We start from the raw sequence: 22539 nt of genomic DNA, 5'->3' as shown, positions 1-22539 counted from the left end.
ATAATTTGCTAGATTAGCTTAGGCCAGAAAGACTCACAGTGATCATCTGCCTGCTGAAGAACTAGGGAAGACAGTAGCTTCTCATCCAAGAAGCTGGAAGACTCAAAACAACAGGGACCAAGGCTGGAGTATTGGAAGCTCCCTGGAGAGTCACTGATGCAAATCCATTTCAAATGCTAAAGAATCAGTACTCTAATTTTCATGGGCCATGTGCAACTAAAAAACCACACACTCTGAAGAACTGGCTGTCCAGCAAGCACAAGTTTCCCCTTCCCATTTCATTCTACATCAGCTTTCACATTCAGGGTAGGTTTCCCTCCCTCCTTTGTCTGGAACACCCTCAGAGACACACACAGACCAGTGCTCTACCAATATTCTAGACAACTCCCAATCCAGTCAAATTGACAACCAGGATTAACATCGCGATGCACACATGGTTATGCTAATTATTGCCTAACTGCCCTCTATAATAATTACAGTCTGAATTCCCACTAGCAATTTAAGAGGGTTTCCTCACAGCCTTGCCTACAGAATGAATTCCCAATCTCAATGATGAAAATGGCATTTCAATGTAACTTTAATTGACTTCTCTATTATCATGAATATGGATCAAAATATAATATGGCTAAGGGCCACTTATATTATCTTTCTTGTAAACAGTTCACATCTATTGAACATTGTTTTATTTTATTTTATTTTCCAGTACTGGGGATCAAACTCAGGTCCTTAAGCTGCAAGGCAGGTGCCAGAACCACTGAGCCAAATCCCCAGCCTGAACATTATTTTAAAGAGTGATACTTTAACGGGTCTTCTGGTCTCCAAAATTAATTTAAAATATGTATTTGCCAAACTGCATTCTAACTGCCTGTCTAGTTTTAGGCACTGTTGGTGTACTATAACAAAATCACTTACAAAAACTTAAAATGATCAAATTGTATCTGAAATTTAAAATACAAGCAAGATTTAAATCTTTGAGTGATTATTGTCCCACAAGGTTGAAATAATTCCCCAAATCCAAAATCCTATAGTTCCATTCACAGTTACCCAATCATGTTTTAAGTAAACACCTGCTTATAAGTTTTCATAGAAATTCCAACAAAATAATGCCATGGAGCTTAGAAATTGCTTTAGGTGACTATATATTATAAATCTAACAACACACAGGAGAGAAAGCCTTAAAATACTGTTTGAAAAAAGTAACATAACTCTTTGTTGTCCTATTTTCTTGTGCAGTTATATATCTTCAAGATGATTCACCTAGAAAATGGCTCTGGGAAAACAGAAGTTTTCTCTCAGTGTGTAACACACTGCAGCTTTCCACAGTGGTGGCATCAGGCTTTTTATAACTTCTTCACCTTCAGCTGTCTCTTCATTATCCCTCTTCTCATCATGCTGATCTGCAATGCAAAAATCATCTTTACCCTGACACGGGTCCTTCATCAGGACCCACACAGTATGTATTCCTTAGATTTATTGGTTATTGAGGGCCATTTTTAAACAGCAACACTAAAGCACAGTGGTACTTACTGTTGCATACTATTGCATACTATACATACTACTGCAAACAGTTCACATGTATTAGTTCATTTAATATGCACAATCACCCCATGAGATGGAACTTTATTTTACCCCTTATTTACTTATAATTTAATATCTTCTAGTGTTCTAAATTTATACCATGGAATTAAAGAAGAAAGGGCAATTATTCCATTAATGCCCAGGTTAAGCACAGGAAATTGTTCCTGCTGGGAGCAAATATGTCATCTAGACTACAGTAAAAAACCTGTTAGATGGTAGCCAATAGACTTGTTAACTGTTTTGTTTCACATTCAAATCCCCTATATTCACATAACGTAAGTCATGAACATTTATATGTGTCTGCCTGCATGTATCTGTATGTTGGTGTGTCAAATATTGTTAAGTATGCAACTGACCATTCTATCCAAAACTTCATAGATGTGGTTGTATATTTTTTACTTCAGTAATCTGAAGCATTTCCCAAAACTAAAATTTGTGAATTTATGAAATAAGCTTTGTTATGTTGGCATGATACCTCAAGACATGTGGACAATGACGAGGTACAGAAATTTTATTTGGTATGACTGAAAAGGGAAAGTATCTTACTTATTATGGCATGATCATTCTCAGGAGATATTGTCAAAGGGAAATAATAAGAGTGACATTCTATAAATTTCCACTTGCCACCACAAAATGCTATTTAATATATCTAAAATATATATATAACAAAAACAATTTTCCTTCAAAATTTTACCCAAAAGGTTCAGTTGTATAAGGAGTATCGAAGAATGGCACAGGAAATAGGATGAATCTAAAAGATGGATTTATCTCAAGAAATATGAATAGTACAACAGCAGAAAAGCAAAGCAAAGGCAGGAGGCAAGAGTTACGTATTACTAACACATTCATTCATTTAATTTACTTTTTTATTTATTCAACTAATATGTAGTGGCCACGAAATCTTGCAAGAAACTGCTATATGGATACCAAGGACAGGAACATAAAGCTATAATCTAATAGAAAAGTCAAAGAATAAACAGTAAACCAATAATCAAGTGTGCTGATACTTCCAAAGCAATGAAAGCACAGAATTCTGTGCCTATATATTTTTATATTAAACCCACGTGCTGAGCTGCTTTTTAAAAATGTGTTCACTCCTGATTGCTTTATTACTTGTATGTCACTAACATTTACAGTTATTGAGGATTAAATAAAATAATTATGAAAAGATCAAGGCCTATAGCCCATAGTAAATGGTAATTAGATTTGTCCAATCAAAAAATCTATAACTAGTCTACTCATAAATTCAATAAGTTGCTTATTTTAATATTTGATGTAAAAAATTAATTTTATAGCTATAACATAATGAACAAAATGTAATATTACTATTTCAGAATATCATTGTTTACCTCAGAAAAATATAGTATATGAAGAGTATTCATTTTAAAACAGCAATTCTAGATTATGAAACATAAGACCAGAGTTTTGAGCACTTAACAATGAAGCTTTTTAAAAAAAATTTTGTTTTTGTTTTTTGAGACAGGCCCTTCTTAAATAGTTCAAACTGGCTTTGAACTCACTATGTTGCCCAGGCTGGCCTCGTACTTGCAGTGATCCTCCTGCTTCAGCCTCTAGAGTGCTGGGATTACAGGTGTGCGGTACCACACTCAGCCAATGAAGTTCTTTAAAAACTAAGTCCTTAACTTCATAGCACTGGCATGACTACCGAAATCATTAATTCTATTGATTTCAATAAATTTCTCCACAAGAACAACCTATGGACTTTAAATGATGCATTTATGTGAAAAGTTAAATTTCCAATTTCACAGAAAAGAAGTACATAGTTAAAGCAGATGATCTGAGTGGTACACTTGTGCCCATACACAATTTTCACTATCCTTTGTGCAGGGACACCGATGAATGTAATTCTGTGGAGTCATAATTCAACTTGGCTCAACCTCTGTGTACTTTCCTAAATCCGTATTTTAATTGTTTGAGTACCAGATTAGTTTGGTGGAAACTTAATTTTAAGAGCATTTTCTTTGGTCTTTTCATTACATGACAGTGTAAACAACTTAATTAACTCACTTTTTGAACAAATTTTCATTCTTCAAAATAACGTGACAATTTATCCCCTTTCATACATTAGGTTGGACTAATGATTCTTTCTTTTTGACCATTTTGGTTTTGTGAGAAAATTCCCTTTAAATGCATACTCTTTTCTTCATCTAATAGAACTACAACTGAATCAATCCAAGAACAACATACCAAGAGCACGGCTGAGGACACTGAAGATGACAGTGGCATTTGCCACTTCCTTTATTGTCTGCTGGACCCCCTACTATGTCCTGGGAATTTGGTATTGGTTTGATCCTGGAATGTTAAACAGGGTATCAGACCCAGTAAATCACCTTTTCTTTCTCTTTGCTTTTTTAAACCCATGCTTTGATCCACTTATATATGGATATTTCTCCCTGTGATTCATGGTGCACCCAGAAAGTAATATAAAAAAAGAAAAGTTAATAACTTTATTTGGAAATGATAAATACAAAGCTTCACATATTTATATACAAACAAAGCAGGATTTGAGAATAAGTTATCATCCTTATTCTTTAAAAAAAAATCATAGTGGCAAAGTCACAATTACTAAGAAAAAATAAACCACAAAAAAATAGCAATAATTTTTTCTTAATCAGAAATTTCTAATTTCTGCCCTTTCTGACTTTCTATTACATATGATTTGGGTTTCTTTTTGCTTTCTTCTGACATAAACATTTACACTTGATCTTAGCCAAAAGGCCGAGAAGCGTGACATAAACATTTAAAATAACCACAGGGCATAAAAATTTTAAATTATCACAGTCTAAGGTAAAAAGATATGAAAAAATATGGCTGAGAAACTACAACACTGTCCAAACCTTACCACACTATGCATTTTTTTCTGTAAAAAGGGCTTAACGGTAATTATAATCTTATGCTATAACAATACCTAGAGCACAGAGACAATAAGGCTTCTCCCAATAAGATCAACTTGCCTTCCTCTGATTAAAAGAGAAAACAAAAACACAGATCATTCTCTTCATCTTCAAAAGCATTCTAACTCAGAATACTCAGCATCCACTTTACCTAGCCAACAGGTCTGTCACACAGCACAGACCATTTTCTCCCACCTCCATGGGTGCTGAAGAGTCTGTGTATAAAGACAGGTGGGTAGAGGGTCAATATTTGGACAGTGATTAGTAACATTCTTCTAGGTTGTATAGTCCATGAGATTTGTGGTACTAACTGCCATAATAATAGCAGTGATTTTAAATACAATTAAGAAAAGATGTACTATCTGTGTTTATGAATAAAACCCTCAGTTTTAGTCACATAAGGATTTGTCTATCTCTTGATCTTACTAAATCCATAATCTATACATCACTAAGAAAAGTCAATACAAAATCAAGCATATGCACAAGCAAAAAAGATGTTCTATGCATAAAGGAACTCTGAAGAAAAATTGTATAATTTCAGTCTGCATAGATCAAAAAAGACAGCAAAGTAGGAAGGAAAGAGAAGAAAAACTAAATGTGAAACTAATATCAACTGATCTTCACATTAAATGCTATGGTTTCCAAACTATGTCTATACAACACCACTTGTTTCAATAAATTCTTTTTTTTTTTTTTTTTTTTTTTTTTTTTTTTTTTTTTTAAAAGCAAGGTCAATTCTTTTAATTCTACTCCTTTCTTGAGAAATGGGATGAAGTAAAAAAAAAGGGGGGGGGATTCCTATGTAGTGAGAAAAATATGATAAAGAGCGTAAATTCAAAATTTTTAAATTGATAAGATATGATCTTTTTTCTTTTCTTTTTGAGACAGGGTCTGACTACATAACTCTATAATTTAGCCTGGCCTAGAACTTGCAGCAATCCTCCTGCCTCATTCTCCCCAGTGCTGGGATTACAGGCATGCGCCAACATGCCTGGCTTATTGAGCTCCTTTCTACTCTGTTTTTCATGCCTTCTTTGTCACTTAACTCATACTTAACTCTTACTTTGTCACTTTAACTCATAGATTAGTTAACTATTCTATAGCACAACTTTATAATTGAATTGAGCAGGGTTAAAAATATGTATTATGCTGAAATGCTCAAAGTTTGTAGTATACTCATAACAAGATTTTACAGTTCTTCTGGATAACACAAATCCAATCTTCTCCAGTCTCTTTATCATATATTTATTCTTAAATTGATAATAAATCTTTCTTCCAGATTTAAAGGAAAAATAACACACATGTACAATATACAATATAGGGGCTTTATTGCATAGGTATTTAGACCACATCTCAGGTTGGTTCTTAAGAATTCAAGAAACTATTCTATTGAGGTATTTCTGCAAGCATTTTTAAGTACATTTACTAAAGGGCTATTCAAAACTAGATATGTGAGTCTTTAACTTATGGCCATGCATAGGGTATATTTTAATAAAATTGTTTTTGTTTAGTCCTATTTGTATTATTTTATACATTTAAAAATATTATCCCGGGAGAGGATTCATAGACTATATCAGGCTGCCAAAAAAGGTCAAGAATCCTTGCTTGATTTTGTGTATTTATAAGAAAGTTTATTATAAAAATGTATCCTAATGTATTTATTTATATGTGTGCATAATAATGTTCACATTGAAATTGCATTGTTTCAATATGCTTAAACATTCTTTTTATACTAAGAAGCTCTTGTAAAGTTCAACATGTTCTGAACAACTGCATAGAAATACACAGTATTTACCAGTATTATGGTTCATAAATTATAATATGATTATGAGTTAATTGTAGCTTTCAAAGGATTACCAGAGAGTATTTCATATCTGATATGAATATATCCATATATCCTCTTTCTAATTCTAATGAAAAATTAAGATTTCTTGTGGGGAAAAAAGGAAATATTCTGCAAAATGAATCCAACATACAGATAGCTAAAATTCTATTTTGGTTGTCTTTTTCTTTATTTAACCTATTAAACTAGTCAAAAGTTGGATTTCTTTCAGCAAATCAGTTTAGTAAAGAAGTGACAAACTAATCGTGAATTGAACAAAGGTTACATTAATTCAATTTCAGCCTATTAAACTGTGATATGTAGCTAAAAAACACTCTGGGCCTAAAGAATGCATATCACAAATATTATTTTCTCATTATCTTCTAGGGAGTTTCATTCAGCATAAATGAGTTAAGAATTTTTAGAGTAGCCTTACCTTAGAACTTATGTGGTAGTCATAAAGAATTGGAATTTCATGTATTTTACCTGTATTCTAGTTTCAAATAGTGAACCAATGCCTCTAGGGCTTTGCTAATTACTATAAAGTGATTCTATATGAATAAAAGAAAAGAAATAATAGAGGTCAATTTAATCTTACCATTTTATGATTAAGTTCAAGTCAAGTTTAAAACAAGTCTAATTTTTATAAAGTTCATGCATAAAAACAATAAACATATACAAGACATGTTAATATAGTTTTCCCTGAGTGAATTTTAAATGTTTTTCTTTCTTTTGAATTCATGTAATTCCAAAGTCCCAAAATAAATATACACTGATTTTGAAGTGAGATAAATAACACAACAATTGTTGTATGTGTAAGATTGTACTACTTTTTTATGCATAGCTGTTTCTGTTAGAGTGCTTTCTGCTATAAGGCAAAAAAATATCAAACTAACAGGGCTATTTTTTCATTTCATGTTACACGGTGACCAGAGGCAGACATGTTAACTCAAAGATTTAAGTTAGTGTCTCTTCTTCCAGTACACTTTTCTTTCCTGAATAAAAATGGATTTTCATTACTGTAAGCCACAAAGGGAAAAAGAAAGGGTGACTTGTCACTGTGGCTTTCCTTTCCCCAGAACCCTCATCTCTTCTCTTAAATTGGCCAAAACCAGGATACATGACCACTTCTAAACCAGTTATTAGCAAAAAAGATTCCCTGAACATGCAAGGATGCCTTGGAGGACAGAGCTCAATTTCCCAACACTAGGAGATCTGGCAGCTGGGGGGGCATAGCATTGTTTCCTTTTCTTTTTGGAAAAAACTGTAGTTCCCCACCCCCATGTGTGTGTGTGTGTGCGCGTGCACACGCATGTATCTATTAGAGGGAGGAAAAGAGAAATGCCTTTTGGATCAGAAAAAATTATGTTATACAATTACCAAATTTGTTATACAATTACCAAATTTGAGAATATATATGCCATAAATTTAAAATTTAAATGGTACACTATTTAAACATAAAGTATAAAGATTAAATGCAATTTCTGGAACATAATAACTGCATAATAAATATAGCCTTAAGTGAAAAATTTTTCATTGTCTTTCACAATCTAAATCAAAGCATTTTAAAACTCTAGTGCCTAGAATATTCACATCTATATTGAGAATAGGTTCTGCCTATAATTATTAACTTTCTTGGGAGCTCTTGGTTCCTGTTTCTTCATTTACATGTTGATACGTCTGTTTTAGAATTAGTTCACTGGATAAGAAATTTTTATAAGTTCTTAAAATTCTGGCCATCACTTTAGATTCAGAGAAAAATCACCAAATAAATTAATAAATAACTGCAATTTGAAGTGAATTTCCCTATAGGGCTAATGAAATTTAACTTCAAAACCCATTTATTCAGCCTCTTCTCACAGTCAAGTTTTTATAAAATCCACTACAATAAGATATTTGAATCTCATTTGGTTGACTCTTTCTCTTTTACTGTCCTTTTTTTTTTCCCCATGAGACACTGCTGGAATGGCCAGGGAATCTTTAGGATCCATCCATGACAAGGCTGCAATAGGAATATCTTTCAATTAAATTTAGAAGGGTAGTATGTGGTTTTTGGTCACTCCTATGTATAATTAAGTTACTGTTGACCATTACAGCATACTTGTACACATAGTACGAGATAAAATACATATCGACTTATCTGGGAAAGCGACAGAGAAGTGCAGGGCCAGAGGTCATATCATGATGTAAATGTGTCTAGACATAAAGAACCCAGAACTATATGGGCGTTGATGGAGAGAAAAGGTATGAAATCTATGGATCTTAGAAAATTTTGCCAATCCTTACTGTGTACAAATGAAGGTGATTCACATTAAGTCACACCCTTGTACAATCTCCTTTCTTTGTGTTATACTGGAACCAGAGACTGGCTTCCACCATATTTTACTTATGGCTAACTAAGGAGATGTTATTACCTTGATTAAACAATATAAAGCTAAGGTGACAGGATGCCAGTCTCTTAATTGATTATGTCACATAAGACTCCACCTCTACAGAGAACTTTTCCTCTCTTTGAAGAAGTAAAACAGGAGGTAAGCTGCTTTTGCTGGACCTACAGGGCAGAGAACTGGAAGCAGCCTCTAGCGACTGAGGATACTTTCCTGTGGACAGCCAGTAAGAGTCTAAGGCCCTCGGTCATACAGATGAAAGGAAATGACTGAGTCCAACAACCTAAATAAGCCTGTGTGCTAATACCTCCATACTCAAGCCTCCAAGTAAGTACACAGTCTAATCAGCGCCTTGATTACAGTGTGAACTCCTATGCACAGAAGCTATGAAATTAAAATAAAAATGTGTTGTCACTAAGCTTATAGCAATTTGTTATGTAATAACAGAAAACATATTTGGCATGAAAAATTTAAAATGCATTTTGTCAATCATTAAATCTAGTCAAAATGGAAGTTCTCTCTTTTCAGAAATAGTCAGTTACCATATACTTGGCACTGCAACGTAGACCACTGAAAGCTCTTCTACATTTTTTTCTGTTTGAATGGAAATACATACAAAATCTGATTTATCAGAATTCCTATATTTGTGAGCATAAAGCTATATCAGAACTACAAACAGTAAGTATGTCTAAGTGTCCCAATGTATCAGACTGCATGAGGCCTTCACTACAGCTGAGCTGATATTGGTACCACACCCTTGAACCTTTGAATTGCAAGCTAAATAAGCCTTTTTTTCTTTATAAAGCTACGCAGTGTTGGGTATTTCTTTATAGTAACAACGACTAGAGTAATATGAGTAGTAGAGAGAAAAATAATTCAAGAGGAAAATGTACTTTAGGGTAAGTAGTTAATGATAAATTAATTATTTTTGTGAATTTTATGGTGTTTATGCCATGTGTTATTATGATGTCTTTGCCATTCTATCAAAATATTCTTTTAAATTCAATTATGGATAGCATCCCAAGTAGTAAAATTTTGGGAGCCCAGGAAACATGGATTCCTTTGTTAAGAACTAAAATCCTGCATATTTTCTCAGACTACTTCCCAAATTTATACAGTAGCCCTGATAAAAGGATTCACATCTTTTTTCTGTACCAAATTCACTATCTCAACAATCAAGCCAAATGACTAGAATGGCTATAATAGGGTGTATAGCTTTACTCTTGACAACCTAATACCTTCATTTATCACCCTTGGATTGAATTCTGCCATTAAACCAACTTTAACTGGAGAAGAAACAAATTGGTGATAGCCATATGTTATGGCTTATGTGTAGCTGTCCCCCCAGAGCCTCATGTTGTCACAGGTGTGGCTTTTCAGAGGTGGCTGGACCTCTAGTGTGTGTGTGTGTGTGTGTGTGTGTGTGTGTGTGTGTGTGTGTGTTTGTGACACTGGGATTGATTCATGGTGGAGTGCTAGGATTAAGGGTGAGTGTCTAGATAAGATATAAGGCACAGGAAGAGGCTTTTTGCTGGTTGCTTGTTTCGTATTGCTGCTGTTGCTTGTCTTCTGCTCTGCCACGCCATCCTGCCTTGCAGCCAGCCAATTATGGAGTAAAACTTCTACAACCTGTAAGCCAAAATAAGTCCTTCCTCCTTTAACTTTAGGTATCAGGTATTTTGACTCAACAAAGAGAAAAGGTAACTAAGATAGGATTCTTGCTATAAACTATCCGACATACTCATTTATACATTTCTAGTGCTCCTATTTTATAGAATTCTAATTGCTATGCTGAACCCACCTGATCGGATGCTTGTGCTGGACTGTAATCCATCTCTTCCCCCATTACTAGTTGCTTTCCTGAACTTTCCATTATCAATTGCTAAACACGCTGGATGGGTTCTTTTTAGGGTGTGCTTTCTATATTTATTAACAGCTGGCTCTTCTACTGTTGTTGCTTGTACTAGTAGATGCAATTCCTAGAGAAAAATCCTCAAAATCTTCCCAAATTCATTGAAGATAAGTCCATGATCAGCTATCTGACAAAATACAACCACCATCAGTCTGTCTTGATAGAAAATATATTCAAAAGAAATAAAGATGGAGAAACTAACAAAGATCTGTAAGGAAAGGGTTCTCTCAAATTCCCACCACTAAATCCTAAACATTCCTGAGCTCTAGCATTTTATCTGTATTGTTTAGTTACAATAAAAGACTTGTCCTTGCTCTTTTCAAAATCTCTTTACTTATGCTCTGGCTGCCCTTCCTTCTTTTCAAAGACATAATTGCTTCAGATTTCTCTCTCTCTCTCTCTCTCTCTCTCTCCTATTAATCTAGTCCTGGCTACTAAATCATTCTCACTGACATATAAAAATGTTTTGTCTTCAATCTTAAAAAAAACTATACAACTAAATGCTTAATTTCTGCTTTATCTCCCATGTTTCCCTACTTCCCTTACAGATGACCACAAGAATTGTTCACGCCTTAAAATTCCTCTTTACTTCACTTTTTTTTTTTTTGTTTTACTCCACTTTTAACCTTGTATGCTTGTTAACTTTGGGCATGGTCTTGAAGGTCACCAAGATCACTAGATATTGAATGTAATAGAGATATTTTAATTAATGTAATATTCATTCAAATCAAATGGCTGTCTCTTTTTTCTGTAAAGAACTCAGGTGGAGGAAGACTGGACTACCTCTGGGTTAATACTGGAATGGAGAAGAGGAACTGATTGGAGAGAGACCACATCACAAGGAGGTGGCTCTGGAGATGACCATGCACCAGGGAATTACACAGAATCTAAATCGATGTCTCTTGTAGCACAGACTGCAATAATAAAATAGCACAGACTAAGTGCCTTAAACAAACAGTTCTGCAGGCTGGAAAATTAGAGCTCCAGGTGGCAGCATGGCTGAGTTTTGGTAAGGGCACTCTGGCTTCCAGAGGCTGCCTGCATGCTGTATCTTAACACAGCAGAAGGCAAGAGCAAGTTCTCTGATCTCTTCTTTTCCTATTCTGAGTATCCTACCCTCATGACTTTCTAACACTGATCACCTCCTAGAGGTCCCATTTTCCTAACACTATCCAAATGAGGGCTGAAACATCAACTCATGAATTGGGTGGCACACACAAACACTGGACCCAGAGTAGTGTCTAAAGGTCATCCTTCCTCTTTGAATGATTAATACTATCATACTAATACTATCATCCTAATTGACAGGCCCCAATGCTGTTTTCTTTATCACTATTCACTTATACCATTCCATTTTCTGCTACCTGCACATTCTTGGAAACACTCATTATCTTAAAATACTGTAAAGTCCCTATAAGGATATCTGGTGTGTAAAACATCCTTTTTGTTTTCAATTCTCCTAAAAGGGACAGGGAGTGTATTTCTTAATGTCCTGTAAAGTGATGAAGAAGAGAAAGCCTGTCATTGCACTAGGCAGTGATGAAAGCCTACACTAATTCACTTCCTATATGAAACATTCATCTTAACTCTATGAAACCATCCCCTCCTAGTTTTCCTCCCACCTCATGATAAGTGACCTAGCATTGGATAAGTACGGGCTTTCTTGAATTTCTGCTGGTTGGTGGTAAGAACAGTTATTACTCTTGTATTCCTTTTGATAGATTCTCTATACATTCTCCAGAATTTTCCATTTACCCAGTTTCTTGGCTTTCCTTAGCAACAGCTGAGGTGTTCACATTCATCTACCCTGAAACACTCTGATTATGTTTTTATATTAAGAGTATTAGGCTTTATATTTCTGTATAAATCTTGATATTAAGTGTTTAATATATAATAACTTAACCAAATTACAAATCAGATTATATCCATTATTGCTTCTCTCAGATTTTGTGATGTCTTGAAGATTTATACATCAGAATTTCATGCAAACATGTTCTTAATCTATATCTACTTTCCTCTGCCTACATATATATCCCACTTTTCTCTGCCTAGAAAACTTGCCACAATCATTTTCTGTAGGAGAGATTGCTAATGCTTGCTCTGAGGTAGTCAACTAGGTGATGAGATGCAATCCTGTCACATGTATGGCATTCTGTCTATGGAATATAATATAATAAATAATATGATCTTCACAAATATGAAGGCTGCACTGGCACCACTGACACGTTTATAGATCAGTGTTCTCTGGCTTCAAAGTTGGTATCTGATACCAGCCTCCCACTGCACTTTCAGTAGAAATGGCTAAAGTACAGGAGTTTTATGGTTGTTGAACAACACTGCAGTCAGTGCTGAAATCTGGGCTTCTCTAGAACACAAGTTTATCAGAATGTGTACCTCTGTTCACTGTGTATATGGGTGAGGAGATGAAGGAAGGAGAGGATCTGAAGCATGCATGCTCTAGAGCAATGATGTCAAACCTTAGAAATTTCAATGATACAAACAGCCCATTGTGGCATGTATGCCACAGGTTTGCCACCACTACTCCAAAGAAGGGGCAAAGATGGAGAGAAATCAGGCGTCCATTCCTGTCAGCTTGTCACATACTTGTTTTCAACTTGAATCACCAGTATTTAGTTAGACTGTCTTTACTGTCAAGTGTGATTATTCCTAAGTAACACATGTGTTGCTATAAATATGTTTCTATTTTTATCCATAAAAGTAAATGCTTTAAGAAAAAGAATAATATAGATAGATATTGTGCATATGTGTGTATATGTGTGTGCAGAGAGACAGAAAGGGACAGGCAAAGAATAATCTCAGGAAGGAAAAGAAGTCATAATACATCTGTCACTACAAGTACCCAAGTAAGCTGACTCATGCTTTCTCTCCTTGAACACTATCCCTCATACTATAGCCTCATACTACAGACATTAGACAAATAAGAATAAAAATACACAAAATTTTTAAAAACTGAAATAGTTGCAAATGACTTGAAAATATAAAACAAGAAGACAAAAAGTGAACATGGTGACTAGTGGTTAGGGAGACATCCCATAAAAGGAATGCTATTTGCACAGCAGCTTGCATCCTGTGAAAGAACTGAGTAAGCATAGTATGAGAGAAGTCCAAGTATACCTTACTGTCTTATTTACTTTTTCTCAGTGCTGAGGCAAAATAACCAACACCCAAAGAAAAGGGGAAAGGTTTATTCAGCTCACAGTTTGTAGAGGTTTCAGTCCATAATCGACTGTCTCCAAGGCAGAGTGGCAAGTGGCAGAGGGGCATCTGAGGAGAAACAGTCACAGTGCCCACATGGTAGCAAAAGCCAAAAAGAAACCTTAATAGCATCTTTCTGCCCCTTTTAACCTATCCAGACTACCGGGATCTGTGTACTGATTTAGTAATCACGTTCCCTTAATCCCAGCATCACATAGGCTAGATTCAGCCACCCCTGAAAAAGCTCTATGACCTCATGAGGCTTTGGGGAGACATCTAGGCACAACCCATAGCATTCCCAAATTCTGGAATTAGAAGTGTTTTAGATTTCAGTTTTTTCAGGTTTTTGAATATTTATATATTCAAGTCTAAACCCAAAAATTCATTTAGAAGTTTCATGTTTCATATAAACCTTACACTTGCATGTATATAATTATATAAATGCTATATATATCATACACACACATATATTAGGGGTAATGGAAGGATACGATGTGTATTTAAATTTTTAAGATGTATTACATTAAAAGACACATTGCCATTAATCCCTTTCAAAATACCACTTCAAATGCACTTATCCATAATTCTGGCAAACACAATGCAGAAGATCATCAATCAGATCATACACCTTGACCAAGTCAGATTTATCCCAGGGATACAAGGATGTTTTAACATATGTAAAACAATAAATGTAATACACTATAAATCAACAGACTCAAGGATAAAAAACATATGATCATCTCAATAGATGCAGAAAAAGCATTCAACAAAATGCAACACCCATTCATGATTTTTAAAAACCTACAGAAAATTGGAATAGATGGAAAATTGGAACAGATAAACAGATATCTCAACCTGATAAAGGTTATCTATGAAAAACCAACAGCCAATATCATTCTAAATGGTCAAAAACTGAAAACTTTCATGCTAAATTCAGGAACAAGACAAGGATGTCCACTATCACCGCTCCTGTTCAATATAGTTCTAGAAACATTAGCCACAGCAATTAGACAAGAGAAAGAAATAAAAGGATAAAGATAGGAAGGGAAGAAGTTAAATTGTCACTAGTTGCTGATGATATGATACTCTACATAGAAGATCCAAAAAACTCTGCAAAAGGCTGCTAGACTTAATTAACAGATTCAGTAGAGTTGCTGGATACAAGGTCAACACTTAAAAATCAATAGCCTTCTTGTGCACAAATAACAGACTCACTGAAAGAGAAATTAGGGAAATAATTCCTTTCCCAATAACATCCCCCAAATAACATATCAGAAATCAATCTAACAATGGAGACAAAAGACCTCTAAACTGAAAATTATAGCACTCTGTAAAAGAAATAGAAAAGGACATAAGAAGATGGAAAGACATCCCTTGCTTATGGGTAGGAAGAATCAACATATTGAAAATGGCCAAATTTCCAAAACTGCTACACAGATTCAATGCAATCCCAATTGAAATCATAACAGTGTATTTCACAGCACTGAGAAAACAATCCAAAAATTCATTTGGAACCAAAGAGACCTAGAATACCAAAAGCCATTCTAGGCAACAGAGACATTGCAGAGGTTATCACAATTCTGGACTTGAAACTATATTACAAAGCCACTGTAATAAAAGCAGTATATTACTGGCAAGGAAACAGACCCAAGGATCAGTGGAATAGATTAGAAGATGCAGAAACAACACCAGCCATACTCAGCTACCACATCTTTGACAAAGGAGCCAACCATCCTCTGTGGAAGCAAGATAGCCTCTTTAATAAATGGTGTTGGGAAAACTGGCTTTCAACTTGCCAAAGATTAAAACTAGATCCCTATTTTTCACCATGCACTAAACTAAAATCCAAGTAGATTAAAAATCTAAATATCAAAACAGAGACAATGAACTTAATGGAAAATAAATTAGGTAGAACTCTTGAAGACATTGGCATAGGAGAAGACTTTATGAACAAATCCTCAGCAGCATGAGAACTTGCACAAAGAATCAACAGCTGGGATCTCATTGTATTAAAAAGTTTTTGCAGTGCAAGAGAAATCACCAACAGAGCTAAGAGACAACCTACAATATGGGAAAAAAAATTTACCAGCTACTCCTCAGATGAAGGACTACTATCTAGAATATACCAAGAACTCAGAAAAATCAGACACCCCCAAATACAAAGACCCAATTCAAAATTGGGCATCTGAAATGAACAGACATTTCTCAGAAAAAGAAGTAAAAGTAACAAATAAATTTATGAAAAAATGTACAACATCACTGGTCATTCCAGAGATGCAGATAAAAACAACACTGAGATTCCACCTCACCCCAGAAAGAATGGCTGCTACCAAGAAATCAACCAATAACAAATGCTGGTGGGGTCATGAGGAGAAAGGAACCCTTCTCTATTGGTGGGAATACCAACTGGTGCAACCTATGTGGAAATCAATATGGAGATACCTCAAAGAATAACAATTAATTTGACCCAGCTATCCATTCAACCCAGCTATCCTTCTGCTGGGTATCTTTCCAAAAGAAATAAAAGAATCACACCACAGTGATATATGTGCACCCATGTTTATCATGGCACAGTTCATAACAGCTAAAACTTGGAAACAACCCAAACTAGAGACTAGATAAAGAAGCCCATCAACTAGAGACTGGATAAAGAAGATGTGGTTTTCTATAAAATGGAGTACTACTCAACCATAAAGAATGAGAAACTAGAAACATTTATAGCTAATGGATGCACACTGCGGCTATACTCTTCAGTGAAATAAATAGGACACATTAGTAAATATCAAATAGTTTCTCTGGTGTGAAAAACTAAAAGTGTAAATAACGTTCAAATTATATAATTGAGAGTTTGAAATAGGAAGAAAATGATTAAAGGAGTAAGAGAAGGGGGAAGGAGAGGGAAAAGGAAATAAGGGAAAAGAAAAAAATGGAAACAAACACTAAACAGGGAAGGGTGAAGGGAGGGCAGGGGTATGGGGAAAAAACAAGAAGCAAGATATATCATGTAAAAGTACAAGATCCCAAAGATGAATGTACTTGTACTGTATACTTTAAAAGTACCAATAAACTCAATAAAAAAATGAAACAAGGGGGGTCAGAAAAATGCTGCTAAGGTCTCTTGTTGCTTTTGCTGTCTTCTACTGTCCTGCACCTTGCCTGGAGCCAGCCAATTATGGATTGAAGCCTCTACAAATTGTGAACCAAATGAACCTTTCCTTTAACTTTAGCCCTCTAGGCCTCTAAGTGATTGAAATAAGTTTTATCTCTAAATAATCCTTCATTCTCTATGCCATTATGGTCACACACTGCACCACAATGCGAGTATCATAAAGACATTTATGGATATTTAGGTTTTCCACTTGGTTTCTATTTACATTAGTACAAGCTTAAAGTTAAGGCATAATGTATTGTATTTGTTTTCTCCTCACAGTTGCTTAGTTAAAAAGAAAGTGTCTTGCAAAATTATATTTTGGGTGCTAGTTTAGGATGATAGACTATTTGTGTCACAAGGCTGGTTTTTATTGTTATAGGCAATTTAAAAATATTTTTTTAAATGTGTTAAGCACACTGATGAAGAGGAATTAGGAGAGGAGGAAGAGGAGGAGGAGAGGAGGAGGAAGAGGAAGAAGAGGAAGGGGAATGGGAAGAAAAAGGAGGAGGAGAAGAATATGTTGATGATGATGATGATGATTTGTCTCATGGTTTCAGTTCATCATTAGCTGGCTCCAAGAAAGAACTGGTATGGCAGAAGAAAGCTGCCAGATGATGATGATGATGATGATGATGATGATGATGATGATTTGTTTCATGGTTTCAGTTCATCATTAGCTGGCTCCAAGAAAGAACTGGTATGGCAGAAGAAAGCTGCCTAACTAATGGCAGATAGGAAGCGGGAAGCAGAGAGCAAGGGAAGAGCCAGAAAGAGAAAGGGTGAGGGCAAAAAATATACACTCATGCCCTCAGTGACCTACTTCCAACCATATACTTCCTCTTAAAAGCATGTTCAGCTGAAAGGAAAGAAATACAGTTAAATATTCTCTATAATTATAAAATGCAATATAGATGCTACTGTCTTTATAAGGCAATGATTGACAGAAATAAAATTTGTTCCTAAGTTTTATATGTTAAAAATTCTGATTTATACGAATCCTATTTGCACTCAAGTTTTCAGGAAGATATGCATTACAAAGTATATCTAAATAATGATTAAAATGGGATTTTAAATCCACTGTGGTATCCTGGATTGGAATTTAGAACAGGAAAAAGTGGAAAAAAATGGTGATATCAAGTAAAATGTATATTTTACCAATGTTAATGTCTTAGTTCTTTATCAAGTAAAATGTATATTTTACCAATGTTAATGTCTTAGTTCTGAGAAATGGACCAGGGTAATGTAAGATGTGCTCATTAGGGGAACTTGGTGAAGAATAAACAAAATCTTCTGTACTATGTTTACAAATTTTCTGTAAAAGTATTCCAAAATAAATATTTGGAATAAAATTACTGTGCTTTTGTTTTAGAATGCAACCATCCATTCATATATGCAAAACAAATACAAATAGACACGCAGCACAGAAACAGCAGAAATGAAGAAAAATAGACACTCCAGGCCAAAGTAGAAAAGAGCAAGAAAATCAGACATCTAGCCACCATATTTTTTTTAACAATACACAAAAGTAACCCAAAAAAAGACCTCTCTGAAGCTAGAAAAGTTTTCCTGATATCCATAAGAAAGTGAAAATGAGAATGGACTAAGAAAGTAAAACTCTGCTTTGCCATTCATCAGATAGATACACAGACACAAAGTCAGACAAGTTAATAAAAAAATTTTTCTTAGGAATGTTCTTTATAGTGTCACAAAACCCTTAACTTTGTGTAACTATCAATTTTGTGATCATAGTGAATCCTTTGCTCTAAAAAATTGTCAAAATTTTAGTGTTTGATATTAAGATAAATATTTTATTTTTGGCTAGAATATGTAGGTCACTTTGAAACAGAAACAGCCTGTATTTCCAACCAAGTTGCAGAACCTCAAAAAAAAAGTGCTCCTGGACACATTTCGAATTTTCTTTCAGTTCTGAAAAAAACAGAGTCCTGGATCCATGTTTCATTTGAGGCTTGGTACAGTCCCCGCAATGTACAGCCTGCTTTCTTTTGAGCCTATCAAAATGGCACTTTGTTGTAATTTCTCCTTACCTTCACACTTCTCCAAATTCCTAGAGCTGTTTTTCTTTGTTTGATGACACATTCCCTGCTTCCTTTGAAATACAGACTCCCTCCCTGAAATATACCAGGAATCTTGACTTTCTTTGGGCATAGTTTATTCCTGATTTATTTAAGCTAATTAAACATAGAAGCCTGTTTCATACTAAAAATTCAGGAACACTAGTTTCATAAAAGTGAGCAAGTTAACAAAAAAAGTAGCAAGTTCAAATCCCATATAAAGTTATTAAAAACAGTAAATAAGAAGCATAACATCATCACATACAACAAAATATGCCTGAAAAAGTCACAACAAAATCGATCTAAACTGTAAGTTAATATTTTGAAACTATCCTAATGAATGAAGAAAATGATACAAGATATGAAAGAGCATGATTTAGAATTAGATATACCCAGAAATGATAGAACTCAGGAGAATTAGTAATCAAGAGTAAGCTACACAAGCACAACATAGTTGGGTTCTGCTCACCTTCTCATATTTTCAAATATGAGAATCAAAATAGCAGGTAACTATGTTATCTCTGGAGCTAGAAAGTCTTCTTTGAGCATATGCATATCAGCAAATTTAGTTTCTTGTAACTGTAGGCCAAGATTCCCATTTCTTTCTTAGCTACTCTTACCTCCTGAAGGCCATTTGTGTTCCTCGTTACAGTATGTTGTCTCTTCTCTCTTCAAAGCCAAGAGTGGAGAATCTCACATGGAATCCCTTTCACACTGAATCTTTCTCCAGTAAAAGCCACTGCTTATGAAAGGGAGAAAGACAATATATAAATAAACAAATATGCACCAAGTGGTGATAAATATTTTTTTAAACCAAAAGAATGTTGCATTTGCTTTTTCCTCTAAAATTCTCTTCCGCTGCAATTTTATGTGGCTCACATCTTTTAGGTTTTGGTTCCAATGCCATTTTCTCAAAGAGGTGATCTGAAACTTTCCCTTCTCTCCTCCCCCATTTCTTTCAACCTCTTTATCTTCTATTTTCATCATCATACCAGCCACATTTTGAAATCATTTTTACCATTCATTGCCTATTCTTGTCTTCCCAAAATGAGATTAATGAAATCAGGGTGCTTTATCTCTATTGCCTGATTATCATCTAGTCTTTCGCCCTTAATGTTTAATAGGCATGCCACAGATATTCAGAAAGAAATGAGGAAGGGAAATCAGAGGGAAGGATGCAGAGAAATTTACAGCATCTGTATTCTAGTGAAAATATTTATATTTAACTTTAGAATAAAGAGAAAGCATAAACCTAGTGCTAGAGCAGAACTTCAAATGAGCATGATTATAAACCACAGTCATTTCCTATGCCAGTTAATTTAGAAAGAGTATGAAAGATGTGAATTAGGATTAAATAGCTTCAGACCTCTGCTGCTCTTTTTCCATTGCAGCCTGTAGGATTAGGGGGAGGAGTGAAATTTTGAGACTCTCAATAGCATTTGGCTTCCTACTAGCAGGAAATTGCAATTCCCTATCTTCCTCTCCCTTCTTCTGCTCCCCACCCCACAACTTTTACTATGATCCGATTGTTTGTATCTCCCTTAGTCTTTCCCAGGTACTAGAACTTAATAGGTCATTTCTCATCCACTTTTCTCTTCTCTTTCCGCTTCTCTTCCTCCCTACCACATATTTTGTTTATTCTGTTGTGGTTTGTTTCTGAGAGTTAATCTAGGTTATACCCTCTATCTAGTCATGTTTCCCAGTTGACTTCAGGATCTTCCTCTGTCAACAGTAGTGACAGCAGCTCTCTTCCTGGGCTTCGCGTGGGGGCGCTCTCCTTTCAAGGCCAAGGGGCTAGATTCTTTTCACAATGTCCTCAATTTTTCAGGTTCCCTGACAGCTTTGTGTAGAGTATAAAATTTGGAAAATTTAAATATATCTCTTTTATATAGGATACAATTTGACTCTTATGAGCCAATTTTTGTGTATATGAGCATATATATAGATAGATAGATATAGATATAGATATACACACACATAAATATCTATATTATACATACAATTGTGTACTATTATTTAAAATAAATGTTTCTTGGGCTGGGGATTTAGCTCAGTGGTTCTACCGCCTGCCTTGCAAGCACAAGGACCCAAGTTTGATCCCTGGTATCAAAAATAAATAAGTAAATAAAGTTTTTCTTAATAAAATGTCAAAGTCTTACCATTTCAGAAAATAAAACAATAACCTATCCCATAGGTGAGCCCACGATGCCAGATAAGCAACCTATCTCATAGGGTAGGCAGGCTACATACGATCAACATGAAACTCCCAAGTATTTGGAGATGTGCAATTGTGAAAACAGAAGGGAGGCGCACAAAAAGTAATGGACCAGATAAAGAGAGAAATTGGTGGATCACAGAGGATCTGAATGAGCCACTCTTTTCTTCATTCAGCTGTAAGCAAGGACACTGCTCTGGTAATTATCCATGTTTACTCTTAAGAGGTCCTGACGCCTAAAGCAGCAGATCATTATTTGCAACACCAGTGAAAGACAAGATGGGAGGCACCTGGAGTCAGAGGCGTCTGACCACAATGGGAGGCACCTGAAGTTAGAGGTGCCTGACCCTTTAAAAAGCCTGAGTTGTATTAAGACTCATCAAGACTTCTTCCTTCTCCCTATTCCTGCTACCCTCCGTGATCTTCAATAAACATAGTTATCCAGTATTTACTACAAGGTATATGACATGCTTGGCAATTCTTTCCTCATCACATACAAGAACCTGGACTATTTTAGTCCATTGTACAGTAACAGACCCTCATCTCCACATGAAAAAGGAATTCTAACTTGGTAAAAATATTATACATTATAAAAAAATATATCCAGAATATGCTTTTTAAATACTGCAGACATTTCTTTAAGTATAGTTAGAATGAAAAACATACTCATGCTATTTCAACTAATTAGTGTTCAACTAATTTTTTTTCCCAAAAAAAAAAAAAAAAGATGAAACGGCAGTCAATGGAATTAGATGAGCAGTCCTTAAGCACGTATTCTGGTAATCTTAGTTGTATGACTTCCATGAAGTCACACTGACAGCAAGTTCCATTCCCTCTCCCATAAAGGGGACAAACTTTATATCTCTACCAAAAAAGTGATTCTATTAAAATATGACAATGCCTCACACACAGAAGATGCCCACAAATATTTGTTAAATGGAATCCCCAAAAGGGAATCTGAAGCATTGCCAGCCTTCGATTTATAAAATGAAGGGTTTCCTCTTGTGGCCGTGAGCCTCTAAGGCTTAGCGACACAATCCAAACCTCGAGGCTCAATAGCGTCCAAGAAACTTGGCGAACAGAGCCACACTGCCTGCTTTCACAGCCTGCTTCCGTCTCCCGCGAACCGGGCCCGGCCTCAGGCCCCGCCTCTTCACCAACGCCAAAGCGGCCGAAAGCCACGCCCACGGGCCTGGACCGCGGAGGCTGTCGGGAAAGCCTCCGGCCTCGCGCTCCCGCCTGCCCGCCAGTGACGTCACACGTGCCCTTTG

The 22539-nt window shown here is 35.4% G+C and overlaps 1 protein-coding gene and 1 long non-coding RNA gene across 4 annotated transcripts in view; one reads left to right on the top strand and one right to left on the bottom strand.

The window, feature by feature from the left end:
• Gnrhr (gonadotropin releasing hormone receptor) overlaps positions 1–4052 on the top strand; it is an 18710-nt gene extending 14658 nt beyond the window's left edge. Inside the window, exons 2-3 of one of the 2 annotated variants that reach the window (XM_010611180.2) lie at positions 1234–1453; positions 3754–4052. In XM_010611180.2, coding sequence (XP_010609482.1) covers positions 1234–1453; positions 3754–3998 — 465 coding nt within the window. In that variant the 3' untranslated portion in view covers positions 3999–4052. The remainder of the gene's footprint in view (positions 1–1233; positions 1454–3753) is intronic. The other variant, XM_010611181.1, reaches the window with a different exon arrangement.
• The window catches only part of LOC104853275, a 22882-nt gene extending 427 nt beyond the window's left edge, over positions 1–22455 (bottom strand). Inside the window, exons 1-3 of one of the 2 annotated variants that reach the window (XR_004515329.1) lie at positions 22313–22455; positions 19674–19792; positions 1258–1397 (exon numbers count right to left, since the gene is read on the bottom strand). This is a non-coding gene — a long non-coding RNA (uncharacterized LOC104853275). Of the gene's footprint in view, positions 1–1130; positions 1398–19673; positions 19793–22312 lie in introns of those variants that run through there. The other variant, XR_777734.2, reaches the window with a different exon arrangement.
• Between the last annotated feature and the right edge of the window lie 84 nt (positions 22456–22539).

This window comes from Fukomys damarensis, unplaced genomic scaffold, assembly GCF_012274545.1.
Source record: "Fukomys damarensis isolate Sample0158 unplaced genomic scaffold, DMR_v1.0_HiC HiC_scaffold_35, whole genome shotgun sequence".
Taxonomy (NCBI): Eukaryota; Metazoa; Chordata; class Mammalia; order Rodentia; family Bathyergidae; genus Fukomys; species Fukomys damarensis.
The sequence above is the reverse complement of the archived record's forward strand: the minus strand, read 5'-3'. Positions and strand labels throughout refer to the sequence as shown.